Source organism: Neopelma chrysocephalum, unplaced genomic scaffold (genome assembly GCF_003984885.1).
Source record: "Neopelma chrysocephalum unplaced genomic scaffold, ASM398488v2 Primary Assembly neopelma1_44, whole genome shotgun sequence".
NCBI lineage: Eukaryota > Metazoa > Chordata > Aves > Passeriformes > Pipridae > Neopelma > Neopelma chrysocephalum.
In genome coordinates, this window is record NW_020897703.1 from 24,459,197 (window position 1) to 24,479,035 (window position 19,839).

The 19,839-nt window shown below is 39.6% G+C and overlaps 1 protein-coding gene across 4 annotated transcripts in view; it reads right to left on the reverse strand.

The window, feature by feature from the left end:
• MYLK (myosin light chain kinase) overlaps positions 1 to 19,839 on the reverse strand; it is a 206,665-nt gene that overhangs the window by 51,772 nt on the left and 135,054 nt on the right. For all 4 annotated transcript variants that reach the window (XM_027679009.1, XM_027679008.1, XM_027679011.1 and 1 more), the window contains 2 exons: positions 12,083 to 12,199; positions 8,684 to 8,764 (listed from right to left, as the gene is read on the reverse strand). In XM_027679009.1, coding sequence (XP_027534810.1) covers positions 8,684 to 8,764; positions 12,083 to 12,199 — 198 coding nt within the window. The remainder of the gene's footprint in view (positions 1 to 8,683; positions 8,765 to 12,082; positions 12,200 to 19,839) is intronic.

A 19,839-nucleotide genomic window follows, 5' to 3' on the forward strand; every position in this document is an offset into this window, starting at 1 on the left:
CTGGCTGACAATGTAATTCTCTGCCTTTGCACAATACCTGCACAAAATGGACATCTATATACTCAGATACCCATCTCACTTTTCCCTGCCTACTATCAACCACTCAGTTCATCACGGAAGGGATCGCAACTGCATAATTTGTTCATCCACAACTACAGTCAGTGACATTCAATTCATCACATTAACAAGAACAATGATTCTATACATGCTAGGATGTACAATGAACCACTAGGTTCATTTACCCTGTAAGTGGAGTAAATTCATGGTAAACCTCCTAGCCCTGGAATAACCAAGGCAGCAAAGCAGAGATCATGAACACATAATTTCATTCAGCTAGGGTACTTCCTTTTATAAGTAAATAAAATTTTTTTGTTTAAATTTTAGTTTTTACCCACCAGGACGTTATATTCACTTAACTGAGGATATACAGACTGTCACTGGACTTCATCAAACCATGCAGGCTTGCTGGAAGGTCTGGCTGAATATCCTGTTTTGCAGACACAAATAGCCCTGAGCAGAAATGAAAGGCAGGGACGGGGTAGAAGGGGATGAGTACAAGGACAGGTCTCTGGCTCTGTGAAGTCAACTTCTTTGGCTAATAGTGTTTACTCCACTGTTTGCAGATCTTCTTGAGAATGCCAGCTCATCTTATGTGTCTTTTTGAAATGCAACTTTTGTTTCAAAAGCTGCTGGAGACAGTGAAAAAATCTAATAAAATTACCAAAAGTTCACAAGGTCAAATGACTGTTTTCATTAAAATATTTGAGCTTCTTGGAAATGTTAGTTGAAGTCTGCTTCTGCTGCATTTTTTTTTTTAAAGACCGTTTGTCTCTCTTTTGATATTTACATTGAAATAGGCTGAGGCTGAAAACCAGCCTGGAAGAAAAAGGACTAATATTCCCCCCTTAAATGAATCTGCCTTCTAGAAACAACTTAACATAAACATTAAAGGGCTGGTATTTACATAACTTTACAGGCAGGTTTGCCTCTTAGAGAGCTTGTGTTTGAGTGGGGGGGACATAAACTAAAAAAGGGAAAGATCCCATACAGGCTGTGAGCTGTGGGACATTTGGTTGTGCTTTTCCTTTCCCTGATGGTGTATTTGTGAGGGCAGATATGTTCAGAGCCTCTGTCTTTCTTTTTTGCTTCCCTTTTTTGGAATTTTACTAAAAATAGGCATAGACCTCCCCTGAAATGGCTCTCTACACAACTTGCTTTCATAAAGCATGAAGGAAAACTCTTAGGATCTGAAAAAAACATCAGTACTCAAGACAGTATTTCCAACTAATCCATAATTCCTACTGTCTTACCCAGGGGACGTGCCTAAAATTATGTGCATGTCCTCTGTAGTGATGGATTTCAGCACCTGGTAAACAAGTACAGTTATTACCTAACTGGGTTAACATAAGGAACAAGACATATCCCTGCTTCTGTCTGCTCATGGAATAGCTCAGGATAGGAGAAGGGCTGATGATTAGGGCACTCTAATACTACAGACACATAAGAAACAATTTTCCCCTCATGCAAAACATGTCAAGATTTCATCTTCAGAGTTCAAGAGAAACTGAAAAAAGAAGTCATGTCTGTAAGGTGTCAGACACTATGGTAAGAAGAATATTTATGGAAAATTTATGGAAAACCGAGATTCAAATATCTGGTCCTTCTTCCCCATCTCACTTGAATCCTTTGGACTTATAGAATATGATATTATGAGGTCTCTCTTTTTCACACGTAAATGAATCCCTTCGGTGCAATCTCTTTAAAAGCCTTCTGGGGTAGATATCAGGGCCTGAATCAAAGGTGACTGTTTGTCTGTAAAATTTCACTACTCCTTGCTATGCCAAAAACCATGGAATGACTGACAGCTAGAAGTGCAGAAAAAATAAAACACTTAGCCTTGTGGTCAAGGCAATGAATTATTCTGCTCTATCCTTGCTTCTCCCACAGACTTAGCTGATGGTACAAAAACTTGTTACAGGTATTAGCACAGAAAGGATAAAATAGGAGAAAGATGATGGCTACAATCGTAGCAGAAAAAGACAACACATCATTATTTACCAATTTGTTCATAAATCCATGAACCTCTGCTAATTGCTAGAGAGTAAAATGACAGTCATAATGTACCAAACACCAGTATCCTGAAAAGGTTTGGAAGCTTTAAAAGTTTTGCTACATTGCTTCTCAAAGAGCTAATTTCTCATAATATTTAGTATCTAAATATAATAAAACAGAAAGCAACTCCGATTAAATTTGATGACAAGCAGAAATTAGAAAACTAAATTCCATACAAGTCAGTTACTTCAGTTCGTGTGCTTCAGAACAGTTTTTAAAAGCTTTTATTTTATTTTTCATTAAAAACAACTGTCATTTTGTTGCAACATCCCATATTTAGTTTCTAAATCATGCAGAGATTGTACTGCAACTGAAAAAAATACAGACTCCTCTGTCTCAAAATAAAAATAAAACCCAGGAAATACTCGCTTTTGCATTGCAGTCACAAGAGAGCTAGCATATACTAGCTTCAATAATGTGATATGGTACACTGAAAATAACTCAGTATTTGAAAACAGCTTGGGTGGAGGAATAAACAATTCCATAGCAGTTGAGTAGCAGAGTTGCTTAAGCAACCTCTGCAATTAAAGCAAATCTGAGCAGCGCAGAAGAGATCCAGTATCAAATAGAGCTCATAAACAACCCAGGTCATGTGAATTCCACTAAAATTCCTCTTGGTGGGAGCAAGACAGCAACGTAAGTTTCTTAAATATAGATTTAATTTTCACATTTCCCATGTCCTGCAAGAACATCTACAATTAGATGGCAAAACGCTGTGCCCAAGTGTGTAGGAACAGGAATCTAAACTAGGTTTACTAGCCTGCTACCCAGTCCATTACACAGGACAATACTGTCAGGTCATCTGCACATTCAGGAGCTCCAAATGGTGTCAGTGGGAAAAGCTAGGTACTATATGCTTTTTGCACACTAGTGAAGCCATTGGATTTAGGTCCCTGTTATATAGAGAAGAAACTTTGGTCAATGCTTCTATGACATGCCTCAGATCTGCAATTTCTGATCAATGACTGAACTGGAAATTAATGATGCATGGCACCTCTTCAAGGCCGTGTTACAGTAATTATCCATTTTTCTCTGCATGAGACAGTCAATAAACATTTCTGTCTTCTTCTGTCAACATACAGATATGTAGGTTGGACTGCATGAAATACACATGGAAAACACCATTCTGTGCCAACATTAACTCAGAAAGTATCGGTACGGTGAGAGCTGTAAAGTAACTTGGCAGAGGTTCAAAATGCCTTCCCAGCAATAGTGAAACAGGGCTGAACTGGGCACTCAGGGGAAGGGATTTGGACAACAAATTAGTTGTTTCTCCATTGCTCACTTCATACGTACAGTAACTGAATTTTCTTTTCATCTATGGTGCAACCAACCTTCAGTCTCACCAAGTTAAATCTTACATTGCCTTTTTACTTCAGCCCAACTTGGCTGTGAGGCCCTTTGGCACCCTTGGGCCCCGAGGTTGAGGAATGAAGGCAGCACCTTTCATAACTCAGAGTTTCAGAGAAATCCTATTTAGGTCTTAAAAATAGCTAATGGCAATTTGATTTACATATACTAAAAGCAGAATTTTCAGCTTCTCTTAGGAAAAAAGATTAACTTTTCCTTGAAAAGTTTGGTCAGAGGCTTCACTGACAATGTAAGTCATATTGTTCCAACACACTAAGTACTTGCACTCACTGTGCAGAAAATGTCTTGGATCTTGCAGCAGCCAGAAGCAGAGCAGCATGAGCCTTCTGGGAAATGAATGGGACTAAGGGAACTGGCTTGGATAGCCTCTTTGACCCTCAAAAGCATCCCAGGGACCAAAGAGGTCAGGAGAAGTACAGTCACCAGATCACAGCTGCTATCCAGCTCTCTTATTTCTGTAATTAAAAGAACATCTCTGACCTGATCAGCTTCCTTAGCAATTGAGTTCTTCACTTAGAAAGTGGCAAGTTTTATACTTGGGACAAAACAATCTGACATGAAATTAAGATCTTGAAACATTTGACATTAATCAATGCCATGTTTCATATTATTTCCATAGAATGGAAATCAACAGAAAATTGGAAGCGTTTACTGGCTTAGTTACTTATTATCTAAACTGGACGCATCAAGTTTAATGGTTTAACGACATTTTCTTAAAATGGCATGTGCAGACTTGGATTTTCTGACAAGATTGTTTATTGAAGAGTAAATAACAAAACTGCATGTTAATCACTTGGCCACTGACTCATAATATTTCCATGGTAATTAATACTTAGAATTCCCCCCACTAGGAAAAGAATATATTAACATGATAAGGAGTCCTGTCTAACATATTTACCTTCATATTCCAGAGATGCCACTGCTTAGCCTTATATTCAAGCACCAATAATGCTAAAAATTCAGATCAGGGAAGACAACAGAGCAACCTTCCAGAGGATTTGATCTGGACAGTGTCACTGGTGACATTTTATTCAGAACTATCAGCAAGAGAAGTTACTGTACCAAAAATGTGTTTGACATTAAATCAAACATTTTATATAGTAGCAGATATAAAAGATTTAAATCAGCAAGGTACCAAATACTGCTAAATAACTTGAAGGTGTGTGGAGAAAGTTTTTTTCTTTGATGTAACTTTATTTTTAACTGAAGAGAAGAACTTACATTTGTGCAATCAACCTCTGTGTGGGGTCATCCCTTCAATGTATGTGGTCTGGATATGAGAACAGTGGCTTTAACAAGTGTTACTCAGATGAGAGAATCCAGGATATCCTATTAGGTTTTCATACCAATGATTATGACAGGTGATAATTGCCATTTCTTAATATTTACTGAAAGTAGTGCTGTGAATTAGCCCTACAAAAAAAACACTGAGCATTTCTTTCCAAACACTTTAATCCAATGCTTAGATTTATGAGGGTTATTTTCTAAAGCATTAAAGCCATTTTTTTTCTCAATAGCAATAATTGGGATACAGTTTCTTCCTACTATAGTAAAGTTATGTTGCAGGGCTTAGCCGTGGTAAAGTTTAAAAAATAGCATCTGGCTTCTGTAATGTGCCTTTTTCATCAGCAAATCTTGAAAAAAGCCTTTAAAAATATGCTTTTGGAAATTATTGGGATGTCAGTTAAAATAATCTGTAGTATTTTCAATATTGCATTTGAACTAATGATAAGACTGAGAATCATGAAAGCTGGGTTCTAGATCTGCCAATGAATGTGCCTGATCATGGGTTAATTTTGGTCCTCAGCTTAAGACACATTAAGGACAACAACATATTTGGAAGTGTGGAGTAGTAATAGGTTTTTTTAAAAAAAGAATATTTATTTATAAACCTTGAAATCTTTATTTACTCTTAAAAGTCTCAAGCAGCACTTTGATTTTTCCACAGTCTGTTGTGACAAAAACATTTATTTAATAGGCACTGAAGATTTTGCAAGTGGCTTTGGTCATTGAAATAAGCCCTTCCCTTTAAGCTTACTTTGAAGTAACTTCTAATTTCAAAGGGAACTGGACACCTAAATCCCTTTACAGCAGTTTCAAAGCTCCCTAGAGAAATGTTGAAGTGGTGAGATTTTTTGGCTCAGTGTTTCTGCTGCAGGGCTGTGTCAAACTAGAAGACCCTTATATTACCCACTGGTTGTTCTGGCATAGCACAGAGAATGCAATATGGTAAATAATGAAAGGTTCCAATTTTCCACTGCCTCTTTTAGTCTTTTATATCTGCACAGAAGAAACTTGACACTTTATTATTCTAACTCAGTAACATTTGACATCCACCTAGAGAAGACACAAGTGGCAAAGCCCAAGTCAGTACAGTCAGTGCAGAATGAACCAGCTCCAGAAGTGCCCTTCCTCTCTTCTTCCTTAGGATTTTTTCACCCAGATTCAAAGGTGGATCTGTTGGTTATCCTCAGAAACTTTGCTATTTATTCTATTTATCATTGGAGAGTTGCATAATTATTAATAAATTCTGGTGACAGAATACTATTTGTAAGCAAAAAGAAATACATCGTAATTTTCCTAATTTGCATGGGAGCAATCATGCTGCATGTAAAACTGCAAGCATCCATTCAGAGATATTGTTAATCACTGAATGATACAAAGCTGCCTTCAGAGATGCTCTTCTGAGAATAACTGTTTATTCTACACCAGAATCCAGTATATAGTGCATATCAAAAAAAGTAATACCCAAAATTCTACTTACTATTGGATTTCTGTAGCTTACAATACCCAAGCTTCCAGTAATAATATTATGTTGTCAGAATGAGCAGTCAAATGTACTGGGTCAGCAACTCTTCTCACAGCGAGACAAATTCTACAGGTTAAAATACTGACAAAATTCACCATTCTCCACAAAAAAGAAATGTGTTGATCTTTGCTTTCAGGAACCTAAAGTTAAATACTTTCCTGAAGGTTCCTACTAGGGAAAAAAAACAAGGATCACTTATAATTTATCTGAAGAGAGAAAAGGTTGACATATCTGCTAACCATGAAATTTGACTTGCACTTCCTTACAGAAAGAGGAAAACATGGATCTTTTCCCCTGAAAACTATTTATAAAAATGACAGAGAGTATATACTTTCTGTACCCCATAGAGTATATACTGTTGTGACTGAATTCACTATCCAAAATTTGGAATTTATTCAGTGGCATTTTTAGGAATTTTTGTTCCCTATTTCTTCAATACCGTTCTGTACACTCTACTTGACATTAGGACTGTTGGTGACTTGACATGGCAACAAAGACTAGAAGGGATCAGAGTAAAAATGTATCTCCTTATTAGATTGGGACATCTTAATTCACAGCCATTCTCTATTAACCCTCTTTTCAAGAGAAATACAGTGAAGATGCACAAATTTCTGACTTGTTAAGCCCATCCTCTTTCAGGTAAGGAAATTTACAATCTCTACATCTGATAAGGATTTCAGTATAAATTGAAACTGCATCAGTTTTGTGTATTTTGCCCCTGACAAATGTACAAATAAAACACTCAGGCAGACAAATACCCACAGTCTTCAGGGACTGAGACGTTAAAAATCACCTGTGAAATCTCTGCACCCAAATCCTTTTAAAATTAAATATATATTTTTCAAAAGTTTTCCAAAAACTTTTCCAAAGCCCAGTTTCCTAACATTCTCTCTGGTTACCTTGATGTTTTCTGTGCAACAGGAAAGATGGTCTATAGGCATTTTGAAAGAAGAGCTTATGAGAAGTTCAGGAACTTGAAACACTGGTATAACATGCTATGGAGCAACCTTAAGAAAACCATTCCCCATTATTTCAACCTTCTTTTCCCAATCATTTCTGCAGCCAGAGTAGCAAGCTTCTGTTTTGCTACCTATGTCCAATTTCCACTAAAATCAAAAGCAAAACAAGCAGGATGTGGATCAGGTCATATATCTGCATATTTAGACTGAATTTCCAACTCACACTTTTCCCTGGGAAAGCTACAATTGATAACACTGCTGGGAGGATCAGAGGAAATGTGTGTGTTTGTGTGCATAGAAAACACTATTCAAAACACTATCCCGTGGAGATTTAAACAGCTTTAATATTTTCTTTTCTATTGATGTTCAAGAACAAAATGATTGTTCCTAATTGCTATCATTTACAGCATTTGAAGCTCAGATGCAGAGGTGGAGCATGTCAGCGTGACCCTTCCCACACCCCCAAATGAGTGGCTGGAGTGAGAGTTATAATACTCAGCCAGCAACTCAAAAATAGGTGTAGCCCAGGGCATAGATCTATGGAAGTGACAATTTCAGAACCACAGTTATTACCTGTGATCATCAATCAGTACAAAACTGCACTGGGTCCTGCTGAAAGCAGCTGAAACCCTTCATGCTGGAAGATCAGATCATAGTTTTCTATTTTTTGACAGAGCTGGATAAAATATTTCATGTTTTCTTTAAATCACGTCTTTACATTTTTTTAGGGACTCACATGGTGGACATCTTTGATAAACAACTTTCAAAGTCCAGTTTTGATTTAAGAGATATTTGTAACCCCTGTCCACTTCATTTCAAAAATAGTAGTGGTATTAGGAATTTCTAAACTGACATTAATGTGCTGCCTTTACCATTTAAAGTTTCCTCTTAATCAAATGCATGTTTGCGGAGTCACAAACATGGGAATTTATAGCTAACTTGTTATTTCAGAAAGCATTAAAAGCAAGTTAAGCGTTTGGGCTTAAAACAAAGAATGCAAAATTCCCCAAACCACTCCATGGTCAAGGAAAAAAAGGACAGATTATGCTACAGCACATTTCAGCCAAGATGCCTTGCCTACCAATGGTAAAACGCTATATTGTCTACACAGGACACAACACAACTTGAAGCAAACTATTCGAGTATTTCTGTGCTTTTTGGGAGGCAGCCAAAAATAAATTGGTGTCACAAGTTTATTGCACCATTACGAAAAACTGAGAGCAGAGCAAGCTTGGTTTGAACTCACAGTTTCAGCTCTTACTTCTAATCCCCACATGGCAAAAACTCATTTCATGTGACTTATGTGCAAGGGCTAAAGAAGCAGCACAAGCTTCTGATACTGTGTCTGCATACAGAAGAGAATGACCACAGAATCCCAAAGCACTCTTCTGCTTCCACTGAAAAGAAATCAATCCAAATCAAGGTCACTTACTCTCTGTTGGCAGCACCGGGGGAAGTGTGGTCTTAGGTTTCTTGGTCTTCTTGTCAGTAGGCTTTGAGGTCTTTGAGGCATCTGCAGTCAAAACAAATAATAAAATACAAACCCTATTTAAACATTAATAATGAAAAAGCTGTCTAATAAAATGCTTGTTTTGGATCTTTCTGCAAAGTTAGAGGAAATTGCTGTCCTTTAGGTTTTTAAGAAAGATTTTCTGCACAGATTTGCTCGTGAATGTCACATTCTGAAAGGAAGAGGGAGCAGAGAGGGAGAAGCCCTATATGAAAGCAGTTGCACTGAGAACCTGAGAAAGCAGCTAAACAAGAGCTGCCATCTAAGCTGATAGGTCTGTTTTAGCTGAATAGAACAAAGTACAATGTGCACAAAGCTGCATTAGGCAGTGCATTGAAAAGGGAAACATCATTTCATCCAAAACAATCCCTTGCCATGCAATTCTTCTATTCCACTGTCTATATGATCTATACAGATTTACCCATATGGAAAATAGCATTTCCTCCATATGTTTAAATCTTTCTAAGAAGACACTGTTACACGTTGGTTCATTCCTAAATAAAAATGGCAGAAAGGCATCATAGGACTGAAGTTTGATGGATTTTATTATTTTCACAATTGCACAGCTCATATCCAGAAACTGGCTCATCACTGCAGGCTACACTGACACTTAAGAGAGACAATAAAGCTCCCTTCCACATGTCTCCCATATGACATGGACACATATTAATAGAAGGTGCAACTGTTTTTCAGCAAGGCTATTCCAGGTTGAGCACAATCAAAAGGCTGGAGCACCTCTCCTATGAAGACAGACTGAGGGAGTTGGGGTTGTTCAGCCTGGAGAAGAGAAGGCTCAGGGGAGACTTAAAAGCCCTTTCCAGTACCTAAAGGGGCTACAGGACAGGCTGGAGAGGGACTTTTTACAGAGGTCTGTAGTGACAGGACAGATGGAAATGGCCATAAGACAAAGGATGGAAGGTTTAGATTTAGATATTAGGAAGAAATTTTTCACTGTGAGGGTGACGAGGCACGGGAACAGGTTGCCCAAAGAGGTTGTCATCTTCCTATCCCTGGAGGTGTTCAAGAACAGTTTGGATGGGGCTTTGAGCAACCTGGTCTAGTGGAAGGTGTTCCTGCCCATGGCAGGGGGTTGGAACAAGATGATCTTTAAGGTCCCTTCCAACACAAACCATTCTAGTTTCTATGATTCTATAATGCAAATCCTAACAAGCTTCACTTGATATTCAGCTTCCAGAGGATTTGTGAGTGAGAGAGCTGTTTGAAATTTGGTTACCAGAGAAAAGATGACATAAATGTTATGGAATCAGCTATTTCAGTCACCTACTTATAGGTACTAGAGCGTGAAAATTCATCTAAGTTTCCTAAGAAGTTAAAAGAGGAAGACAGAATCTCCTAACAAACAATTCAGAGCAGGAGGCTGTGTGAGATCTCAGTTCAAACACTTGGATTCTACAGATTTGACAAGTGAAGTCAAACGTTCCTCCAATCTTACTTAAGTCCATGGTGCCAAAAGGAATATAATGATAATTATGGCTACTTGTTGAGTCTGAAAACCAGCATCTGGGATCCTGACAGCAGAATGAAGAAGGGAGAAATTTTAGTTGTTTTTTTAGATCACAATTCTAATTTAAAAATAACAGTCATCCCCTCTGCCAGTCACAGACACAGGATATCAAATGGCGCCTTTCCTAAATAGCTGGAGTTTGCTGTGGTGCCATTCCTCAAAAAACTCTTCTCAGTAGCATGCCAGGAGAGAATGAAAAAGACAGATGAGGCAGCCGCTGCCAAGGTAAGGAATGTGGTCATTCTGGTGCCCAACATTATGTGAGCAATGAGCTCCTGATGCCACGGGTGCCACCACCACAGTGAGCCAGACAGCTGATGTCATGTCATCCATGTCATCAGGCAATGAATATGGCATGAGCTGACAGCGTCCCGTGATCAAGACTTTGCAAGCCAAAGTCTACCTTGCAGCCTCCTAGAGCATGCACTGTCCAGCAGGAAACTGGAAGTGGGAAGTATGCTAAGAGAGGCTTCAGGAAGAAAAGAATGTACTTGAAGGAGATCAGATGTCAAAGGAAAAATACATAGGTGACTGAGATATTTAAAAGATGCTAGGGCAGCTCTAGAGAACTACTGTATGCTAAGCATTTGATGATCTGATCCTTTACCACCCTGCATCTGTGGTAGTTAAGGTGTTGCAGGGTATGAGATTTTCTTTAAAGCCTCTTGATAGTCTTCTTTGATCTTCAGCACTGGTAAAATTTATTACTTTAAATTACAGAAATATAAACAATAGCTTATCAAATATCTACTACAGATTACGCTGTGACCGTAGTATCACAGAAGGTGCCATTACAGGAGCCAACATAATTAATTGTAATTTTATGTCTAATCCATTCCTTTTTCAGCTACATGAAGACTGATCTTTAGTGAGGATTTGTGGGATCATATTATTACCTTGTGTCATGCAACATTAGGAAAACAAATAATAGTTTTCTTTTCTAGACCTCCTGCCCCAAATACCACATCTGCAACACAGTTGTGAGGGTTTAGTACCCAAGTTCTATGTTATTAGGCTTGCTGTTTAGTTTTGTATTCTTTTTAGTCACAATGGAAAGTCTCAAAAGTATTTAAGGATGAGCTCACCGGAAGGTGAGCTGGTAAGAAGCACATTTGGTTACTTTAAGCCCCTTAAATAACTTAAACTCCACGGCAGTTTTATAAGTCTGAGTCTCACTCAACCTCACGATAAAATACTTGCCCAAGGCCAAGACTTTTTGGCAAGAGTACAGTGTCATCAGCATGACCAAGGCTGAAAATGAGTACCTCAGTCAGTAAATTATCCATGTTCCAAAACTATGGCATATAAGGATGGTTGAGCTGCTAATTTGTTTATTTTTGCTCACTTCCCCTAGAAAACCAAATGACCAAACATCAGTGAATGTGAAGAATTGGAAAGTTCTAGGCCGAGAAACGTGCCCTACACATCCTGAGGCAGACTGATACCCAGGGTATCACACTGAATTCTTACATGCTCTCAGAGGATACATTCAGCTCAGAAACAAATCATACAGGTTCAACTGACTGCTCTAAAAACCTTGTAGTGATACAGTGGGCAGCAGGAGGATGTAGATTATTCCACAAAGCAATGAGAGCCCTTGGTTCTGTACTGTCTCTCTGCTCATGCCTCTTTATGGTAGACATTGAATTATCTATTGACCAAAAAGTGCGGAAGGGAAGGGGGCAGAGTTCTTTCTTTTCTGCGTAAGTGGTTCCTAAAGGCTGGTATTGGGAAATAAGGGGAGGGAAGGAGGAAGTTCTAAGGAAGTGTTTTCCTGTATCCAGCGCAATACTTACCTTCTACCACCACTTTGCAAGCACATTCAGCTTTTCCTGCTGAGTTCTCAGCTATACACTTGTATTCGCCCCCATCTTCAGGCATGGCCTTCTCAATGGTAAGTGAGCAGAGTGTCCCTGGTACAAAGGAGGGAGAGACCAAATGTTACATTGCAGTTCACAGAAACCTTAGTGCTATTAAGGAACAGAATGCATCAAGTGAGCCAATCCTTCACTACAAGTGATCTTCACTGCTAGAAAAACCTGTATTGGCCTTAAAAGTTTGACATAAAAATTGGAACCTTATTAATGCTAAATAAATAAAACCACATTGATAGATAAATTGAATCTTGTTGCTGTTCCCTAGGATACTCAAAGCTGTCCCTGCAGCCCTGGACAAGTTAATGGATAAGGTTAGAGAAGACCCAGAACAGCACCTCTGCTGCTCTTCTTTGTCTTATAGCACAAATCAGAAGTCCTCACTCAGATGATTTTTTCCAAAAGTGCTAGTAGTTTAGGACTGTAAATATGAGCATTACTGTCAAAGAGCCATGTGCAATATTTTGGTTCAGCCTTATCTCTACCAGTCCCATGAACATCCACATGTAAAAGTAGAACTTCAGTTTAGTGTCTAAGTTTAAAAATGCCACTGAGAGACATTTTCTTTTTGCTTGAATTAATTAATGAATAAATGTCTGGTATTGTAAAGCATCCATTACAAAGCCCAATATATCAGTGGCAATCAAATTTGTCACTCTAACAAATCCATTTCTTTTCAAAGAAAAAAGCCAAATTTGACTTAATTGGGTTTGCAGAAACAGGATGCAACATAAACTCCGTAGTTACCAAGGGAAGCTTGGTATGACCCAAGGGAAATACGTTTCCTCTTAAAAATTAAAACTCTGTGAACCAAAACAGAAGTTGTTCCCAGTAGGTGGGGGATGAGGAAGGGAAACCTAATCCCTTATATTCATTTGCATTGCTTGGAACAAAGAGGTACTTTCCTTCCCAGGGTGAACCCCAATTAAAATGCTCCATACTTTCCCCTTCCAAATATCCCCCATTAAGTGAGGGTGAATTGCGGGCTTGCTTTCTCCTTCCTCCCTGGAAAGCTGTGCCTGTCCACTAAACACAGCCTGAGACATCGTGCTCTTCTACCCATTGCTCTTCCCTTGTCCAGAACACCTCCCACCTCCTCCCCTTACCTCAGTCACAGTAAAACCTTCCCCCCCTTCCTCCCTTTCTCACAGTCTCTCCTAATTAATTGCAGGATTGAATAGTTGGGTTTTTTTTTTCAGATATCTACCCTGGTTCCTGAGATCTAGGGAAATTTCCCAGCATCTCTACTTGCCACCTCTCTCTCTGTGTTAACTGGAGGCTGCCTTCTACCCTCCCAGAGTGCCTGATCCCAGGCTCGCCATCAAATGTATCCCGTGTGATGTGAGAAATGGCAGAGGCACGGGTGATACTGACCCATGAAAAGGACCTTGAAAGGTCCTTGAAAAGAACTCCCCTCCATCAGAATGGAGTTCACTGATTCCCCTTGGAGACAAACTCAGTTTTGATATGGCAATTATGCTTTTGGCATTCATATTTTCCCTCGTTGTAAACCTGGATATCATTATTCAAGACAAATCTTATAAAAAACACTCAAATGGTTCCCAACAAATCTGGCTTGCCAGAAACACACAAGGGTTGGAAGAAATTTTTTTTTCCTCTCTTTATCATCCTCCACAAAATCAAGAAGCTCTAAATAATGACAATTTTCCCCCTGAGAAATGATTCAAAAACTATCTCAGAAGAGGAGCACTGACCCCTCACTCACATGTGCTGTGCTCAGCCAACCACAGAGTGAAAAGAAAATCCATGTGCCTTCCCTGAGGCAACACTTCTCCATGAGTCAAGCCAAAGCCAAAAATGTCACGAGCTGCAGTTCCATTCCAAATGGAGGAGAGACACTAGAAAAGTATTTTCACAGGCATCTAGCAAATATAAATTCACATGTCTCTGCTGTTTAAATAGACAATTGGAGAGTAAGCCAAAGATAGCTTCCAGTCTAAGAATTTGTATAAATATATGTAATGTGATTAGAAAAGTTTGCACGTCAAAATCTAAAAATGCTATTGCAAAAGGACACAAACTATGGAACAAAGACACATACATATGAAGGAGATGTCTGCCCACCTTCCTGCAGGAAAGGAGTCTGGCCTGTAAGGACAAGTGAATCATGAAGGGACTGGAATAAAGCAGAATTTACTTTAGTTTCTGCTGGAGAAGCTAAGAAGCCCTTCCTCAGCTTACTGAAGACTAATGTGACAGAGGGTGATTCCTCACCACTCATACTGCAGTGCTGCCCATACAGCAGGATAAGTTAACACCTCAGGGGAAACACTTTGTTATGTGGCATATACAAAACAGAAACATCTCACCCTTACAAGAAGTCATTTCCCACAGTTACACCAAAATCTAGAAGCAAATCCTACATTTTTTTTATTATGATCTTCGACTTGCCATATACACTCAGTGCTCTGCTGGTTTTGCTTTTAAAATCTAGTTCTGGACAGTCTGTGTGGCAGAGGTCTTATCAAAGCTCCATTTGGCTTATTGCGCTGGGAGAAGAGTTCTCATGAAATAATGCCAGTTTTAGTCCTTCCAAAATAATATTTATATGTGTTGAATTTTAATAAAGTTATTTTGTGAGAATGAGGATGAAGGAAATCTGTTTCTTTCAAGAGCTGCATCCTTCTCCTGCTAACTTCCACCTCCCTGCAGCAATAATCTGTATCCTATTTCTCTCCATGTCTTCATTCTCCCAGGAACTACACTGGAACACCACATGCAAAGTTCAAGGGGATTGCTGGGCTTCTTGATGCCACCAGATACAATCGTGGTAGCCCTCACTGGAGGAGTGCAGGGAAAATGAGTTAATTTGGATCATTCTCACTTATTTAGCCACTAGTTTCACGAAATTTTAGACTACTAGGACTTGGTATGAAATTGGCCAAATGATCAAGAAGTATTGGCCATGTTGGATTGGGAGTATAGGGGAAGGTTGAGAGAGAGCATGGCTGTACAAACCAGAAAAAAACCCCAACAGTGCAAAAAATCAGGCAAAGCTTGATGAGATTTTATAAGGACAGGAAACTCCCCAACAGGCCTATGTTCTGTGATCTAGAGCTACAGTCAATTCCCGGGGCTAGAGGGCCAAATGTCTTTCGATGAAGTATTTGGTATTTCCTCTGCAAAACCCCTTCATGACCTGAAACAAGCTTATTTTCTCATAACTGCTAGAAAGCCCAGACTCATTATCCCAGTTGGGTATTCTGAAATTCTGGCACTTCAAAAATCCCAGTCAAATAAAAATATTTGCTATCCATTTTGTCCCCCCAACCCTCTACATTTTTGAGAACCAGGCCAAAGACAATTTTTAAACACTGTCACAAAGTGCAGGATTGGACTAAACATGAATGTTGGAATCTTCCACTCAGACATTGGAACTGCTGCAGCTCTAGAAAAGACCTTAACAGCCACAGAAACTGAGAGTGTACTGGGGGCTCTTGTTTAGATACACAAAGCCTTTCCCTTGAATTTTGAGCTATTAAAGGATTCTCTGACTTACTCAAAAATAGTGCAAGGCAGTTTAAAATATCTCCAGGCTTCTGCATTCTTTCCATGAAACTCCACAGAAAGTCAACTTCAGATATAAAACAAATATACAAACCAACAAAAAAACAGCTCCTTAGTCTTGTTCCCTGCACTGGCATCTTGCTGGCCAACCTCCTGACTCCTATCTGTGATGCAGACTGAAATTTATGCCTTTCTATTTTGTATCCCATGCAATAAAAAAGTACTATGGAGTATTTAGGCAATATTAATAAACACTGGTCTATGAGAAATTGTGCCTAGGAGCCACAATAATTTTTAAAGAAACTCATTGGCTTATAGTGTTAATTTCCTAATAAATCCCAAATTGTCTGGGAAAGTGCTAATATGTGCTAGTATCACAGTCATGTTTAAAAATGGGAATTGGTTTGACCTGGAAAATATTGATAACAGTTACAATGACAAAAGCAAAAACAGGGAAAAAACTCGTGAGTTTCAGAGAACTCTGGCTTGCCAGATGTCATTGCATTGTCAAATGTAATTACTGCTAATTGATAGAGTTTTAAGGAAAACAACATAAGAAACCTACTTTCATGATTCAGTGAGATTAGACATTTAACTGACAAATATGTTGTGTAAAGGTAATTTTCTTAATCTTTACTGAAATATTTGTGATATCTCACATTATAGTGCTTGTAGCTAATGCTATATTATTATATTAATGACATTGATTTAGGAAGAGTTAGAGTTGCCAAAATAAAGATCTCAAGAAGGAGACAATAGGAAATCACCACTCAGTCTATTTCTAGTGGATCACCTCTGTGATCAGACTAGAACCAAAGTTATTATGTATTTAATCTTTGATGTAGAATAAAATAACATTGATAAATTTACAGATGCTAGAAAGAATGTTGGAAAGGGAAAAGACAGAAAGAGAGAGAGAAAACAGGGCAGTCCTCATAAAAAAATCTCATTTACTTGTTAAGCTGAGTCCTATTCACCCAAGGAAAAAAAGGGACTTAAGATAATGAAAAGACAAGCATCTATGGCAGCAAGGGATGCTGTATATTCCGGTTTTAAGGTTTAATAGAGAAGTACCAAGCATGAGTTCCAATGTTGTGAGGTAAGAAAGAGGACCAATGACCTCCACAAACACAGCAGTAGGAAGGTGACCTTCATCTCACTGATGCTGATATTAGCATATGGTTCTGCTGCCTATTTTCTAAATAGGATAATAAACCAACAAACAGCACCTGGAGAGGAGGTATCAAAAAAAAAACCCAAACAAAATAAAGCAACCCTAAGCCTCCAAGGGCTCAGTGAAGTGCATCATGGAGAAAAAGTCAGTAAGAACTTAACTTTTCAAGTTTCAAAAAGAACAGAGAAAGGGAGGTATCTTGGTTACAGAGTCAAAGCCATTCTAACCAGTTAAAAATAAGTAATTGCTTTGTTTCTTGATTTAAAAACAAAACTCTCACAAGAATAGTTAGACATTGCAATAAATTACCAGTGGCTATAGCAAACGTCTCTCTTATGCTGTATTTAAAACTACACTACATGCATTTCTGGAAGAAGAAATATTAAGATAAAAATGGCAGCAGAGAGGGAAATGCAGCACGTGGCATGTGACAAACATGGAGTTGAGTCAGAACTGATGCTCAGATGATCTCCCTAGCCTTAAACTTTCTGAAGAAGCTTTTTTTTAAGGTGCAAAATTCATCTACTTTCAGCAGTATACAGAGTTGTGCTAATTACACATCAAACTCCTACTCAAAGTTAATTAAAAAGAAAAAAAAAAGTCATGGCAGATTCTTGTTAGACTGGCAGACACAGACTTGCACAACTGATAGGAAGATTTAGGAGTTATGTTAAGTCACAAGAAAGTTGTTAAGGCATTATTGCTAATAAGATTACCAAGTCTTTATGCTGCCAAGACACTTGGGAAGAAAAAAAATGCTGTTTTTCAAAAAGCAATGCAAACTCAGGGCATTTTCTAAGCTACACCATCACTGCTACCTCTGTGTTTATATTAGGCAGTTCTTCTTCAATCTATATAGTCACATGGCATTTAATCTATCCAAAAAAAGCAAAACAAGCTGACTTAAAAAACGGCAAGTTTTCTAGTTTTGACTTGCTATTCACAGTGCATCTCAGTTGTCCAGTCTGGTACAGATGCTGGCTTGCAAAGTCCTTGCGCTGTTGTCTTATAGAACACTTTTTGTAACCATGCAAGAAGTTTCTTGGTGGACTTTCTGTCCGAGAATGAGTCACACAGCAGGACACCATCACAGGGCACTGCTGTGCCAGTGCTATACAATTGTAAACCAAAATGGGTCCTGCTCTAAAGAGTTCACTGTGTGAGGATACTTGTTCTATTTAGTCCTTATATGTCTAACTCCACTGTAATGTCTGCTAGAGCCTTCTTAAAAACATTTTTCCAAACAAAAATTCCCCCATAACTTCAAACAAAGAACTCTCTCATATTAAAGTCAACTGCCTCTTAACCATGCACCACCTAACCTGTCCATGTAAATGTTCTAATTTATGAGGACCCTCTTTTGTTTGTTTGTTACTAACTGTAACATTTATTTTTATATTTCATTGGCAAAACCCACATTAATATCTATCCCAAGAATGTAGATAACTGAACTCTGGCAAGTTTAAAAGCAGAAAAACATAAAATCAAACCATTGACAAAATTCATAGAATCATAGAATCATAGAATAGGTAGGGTTGGAAGAGACCTCCAAGATCATCAAGTCCAACCCCTGATCCAACTCCAATTACTATATCATGGCACTAAGGGCCACGTCTAATCTCTTTTTAAAAACCTCCAGGGATGGTGAATCCACCACCTCTCTGGGTAGGCCGTTCCAATGCCTGATAACTCTCTCTGTAAAGAATTTTTTCCTAACATCTAACCTAAACCTCCCCTGGCAGAGCTTGAGCCCATGTCCCCTTGTCCTATTGTTGGTTGCCCGGGAGAAGAGACCAACCCCCGCCTGGCTATAACCTCCCTTCAGGTAGTTGAAGAGAGTGATGAGGTCGCCTCTAAGCCTTCTCTTCTCCAGACTAAACAACCCCAGCTCCCTCAGCCTCTCCTCATAGGACTTGTGCTCAAGTCCCTTCACCAGCCTCGTTGCTCTTTTCTGGACCCGCTCCAGCACCTCAATGTCCTTCCTGAACTGAGGGGCCCAGAGCTGAACACAATACTCAAGGTGTGGCCTCACCAATGCAGAGTACAGGGGAAGGATCACTTCCCTGCTCCTGCTGGCCACACTGTTCCTGATGCAGGCCAGGATGCCATTGGCCTTCTTGGCTACCTGAGCACACTGCTGGCTCATGTTCAGCCTCCTGTCGATCAGCACCCCCAAGTCCCTTTCTGCCTGGCTGCTCTCCAGCCACTCTGTCCCCAGCCTGTAGCGCTGCAGGGGGTTGTTGTGGCCAAAGTGCAGGACCCGGCACTTGGCCTTGTTGAACTTCATTTCATTGGAGTTTGCCCATCTCTCCAGTCTATCCAGATCCCTCTGCAGAGCCCTCCTGCCTTCCGGCAGGTCGACACTCCCTCCCAACTTGGTGTCATCTGCAAATTTGCTGATGATGGACTCAATCCCCTCATCTAAATCATCGATAAAGATGTTAAAAAGGACTGGGCCCAGCACTGACCCCTGGGGGACACCACTGGTGACCGGCTGCCAACTGAATGCAGCTCCGTTCACCAGCACTCTCTGGGCCCGGCCCTCGAGCCAGTTCCTGACCCAGCACAGAGTGCCCCTGTCTAAGCCGTGGGCTGCCAGCTTTTCCAGGAGTATGCTATGGGAGACAGTGTCAAAGGCTTTGCTGAAGTCCAGATAGACCACATCCACACCCTTACCCTCGTCCACCAGGTGGGTCACCTGATCGTAAAAGGAGATCAGGTTGGTCAAACAGGATCTGCCCCTCCTAAACCCATGTTGGCTGGGTCTGATCCCTTGTCCATCCTGTAGCTGCCGTGTGATTTCACACAGGATAATCTGCTCCATAACTCTGCCAGGCACCGAGGTCAGGCTGACAGGCCTGTAGTTACCCGGGTCAGCCTTGCAGCCTTTTTTATGGATTGGGGTGATATTTGCCATGCCATGTACCATGTCAGACTTGTTTGTAAAAGAGAGGTGGTGTAAGAGCTCACTTTGTCA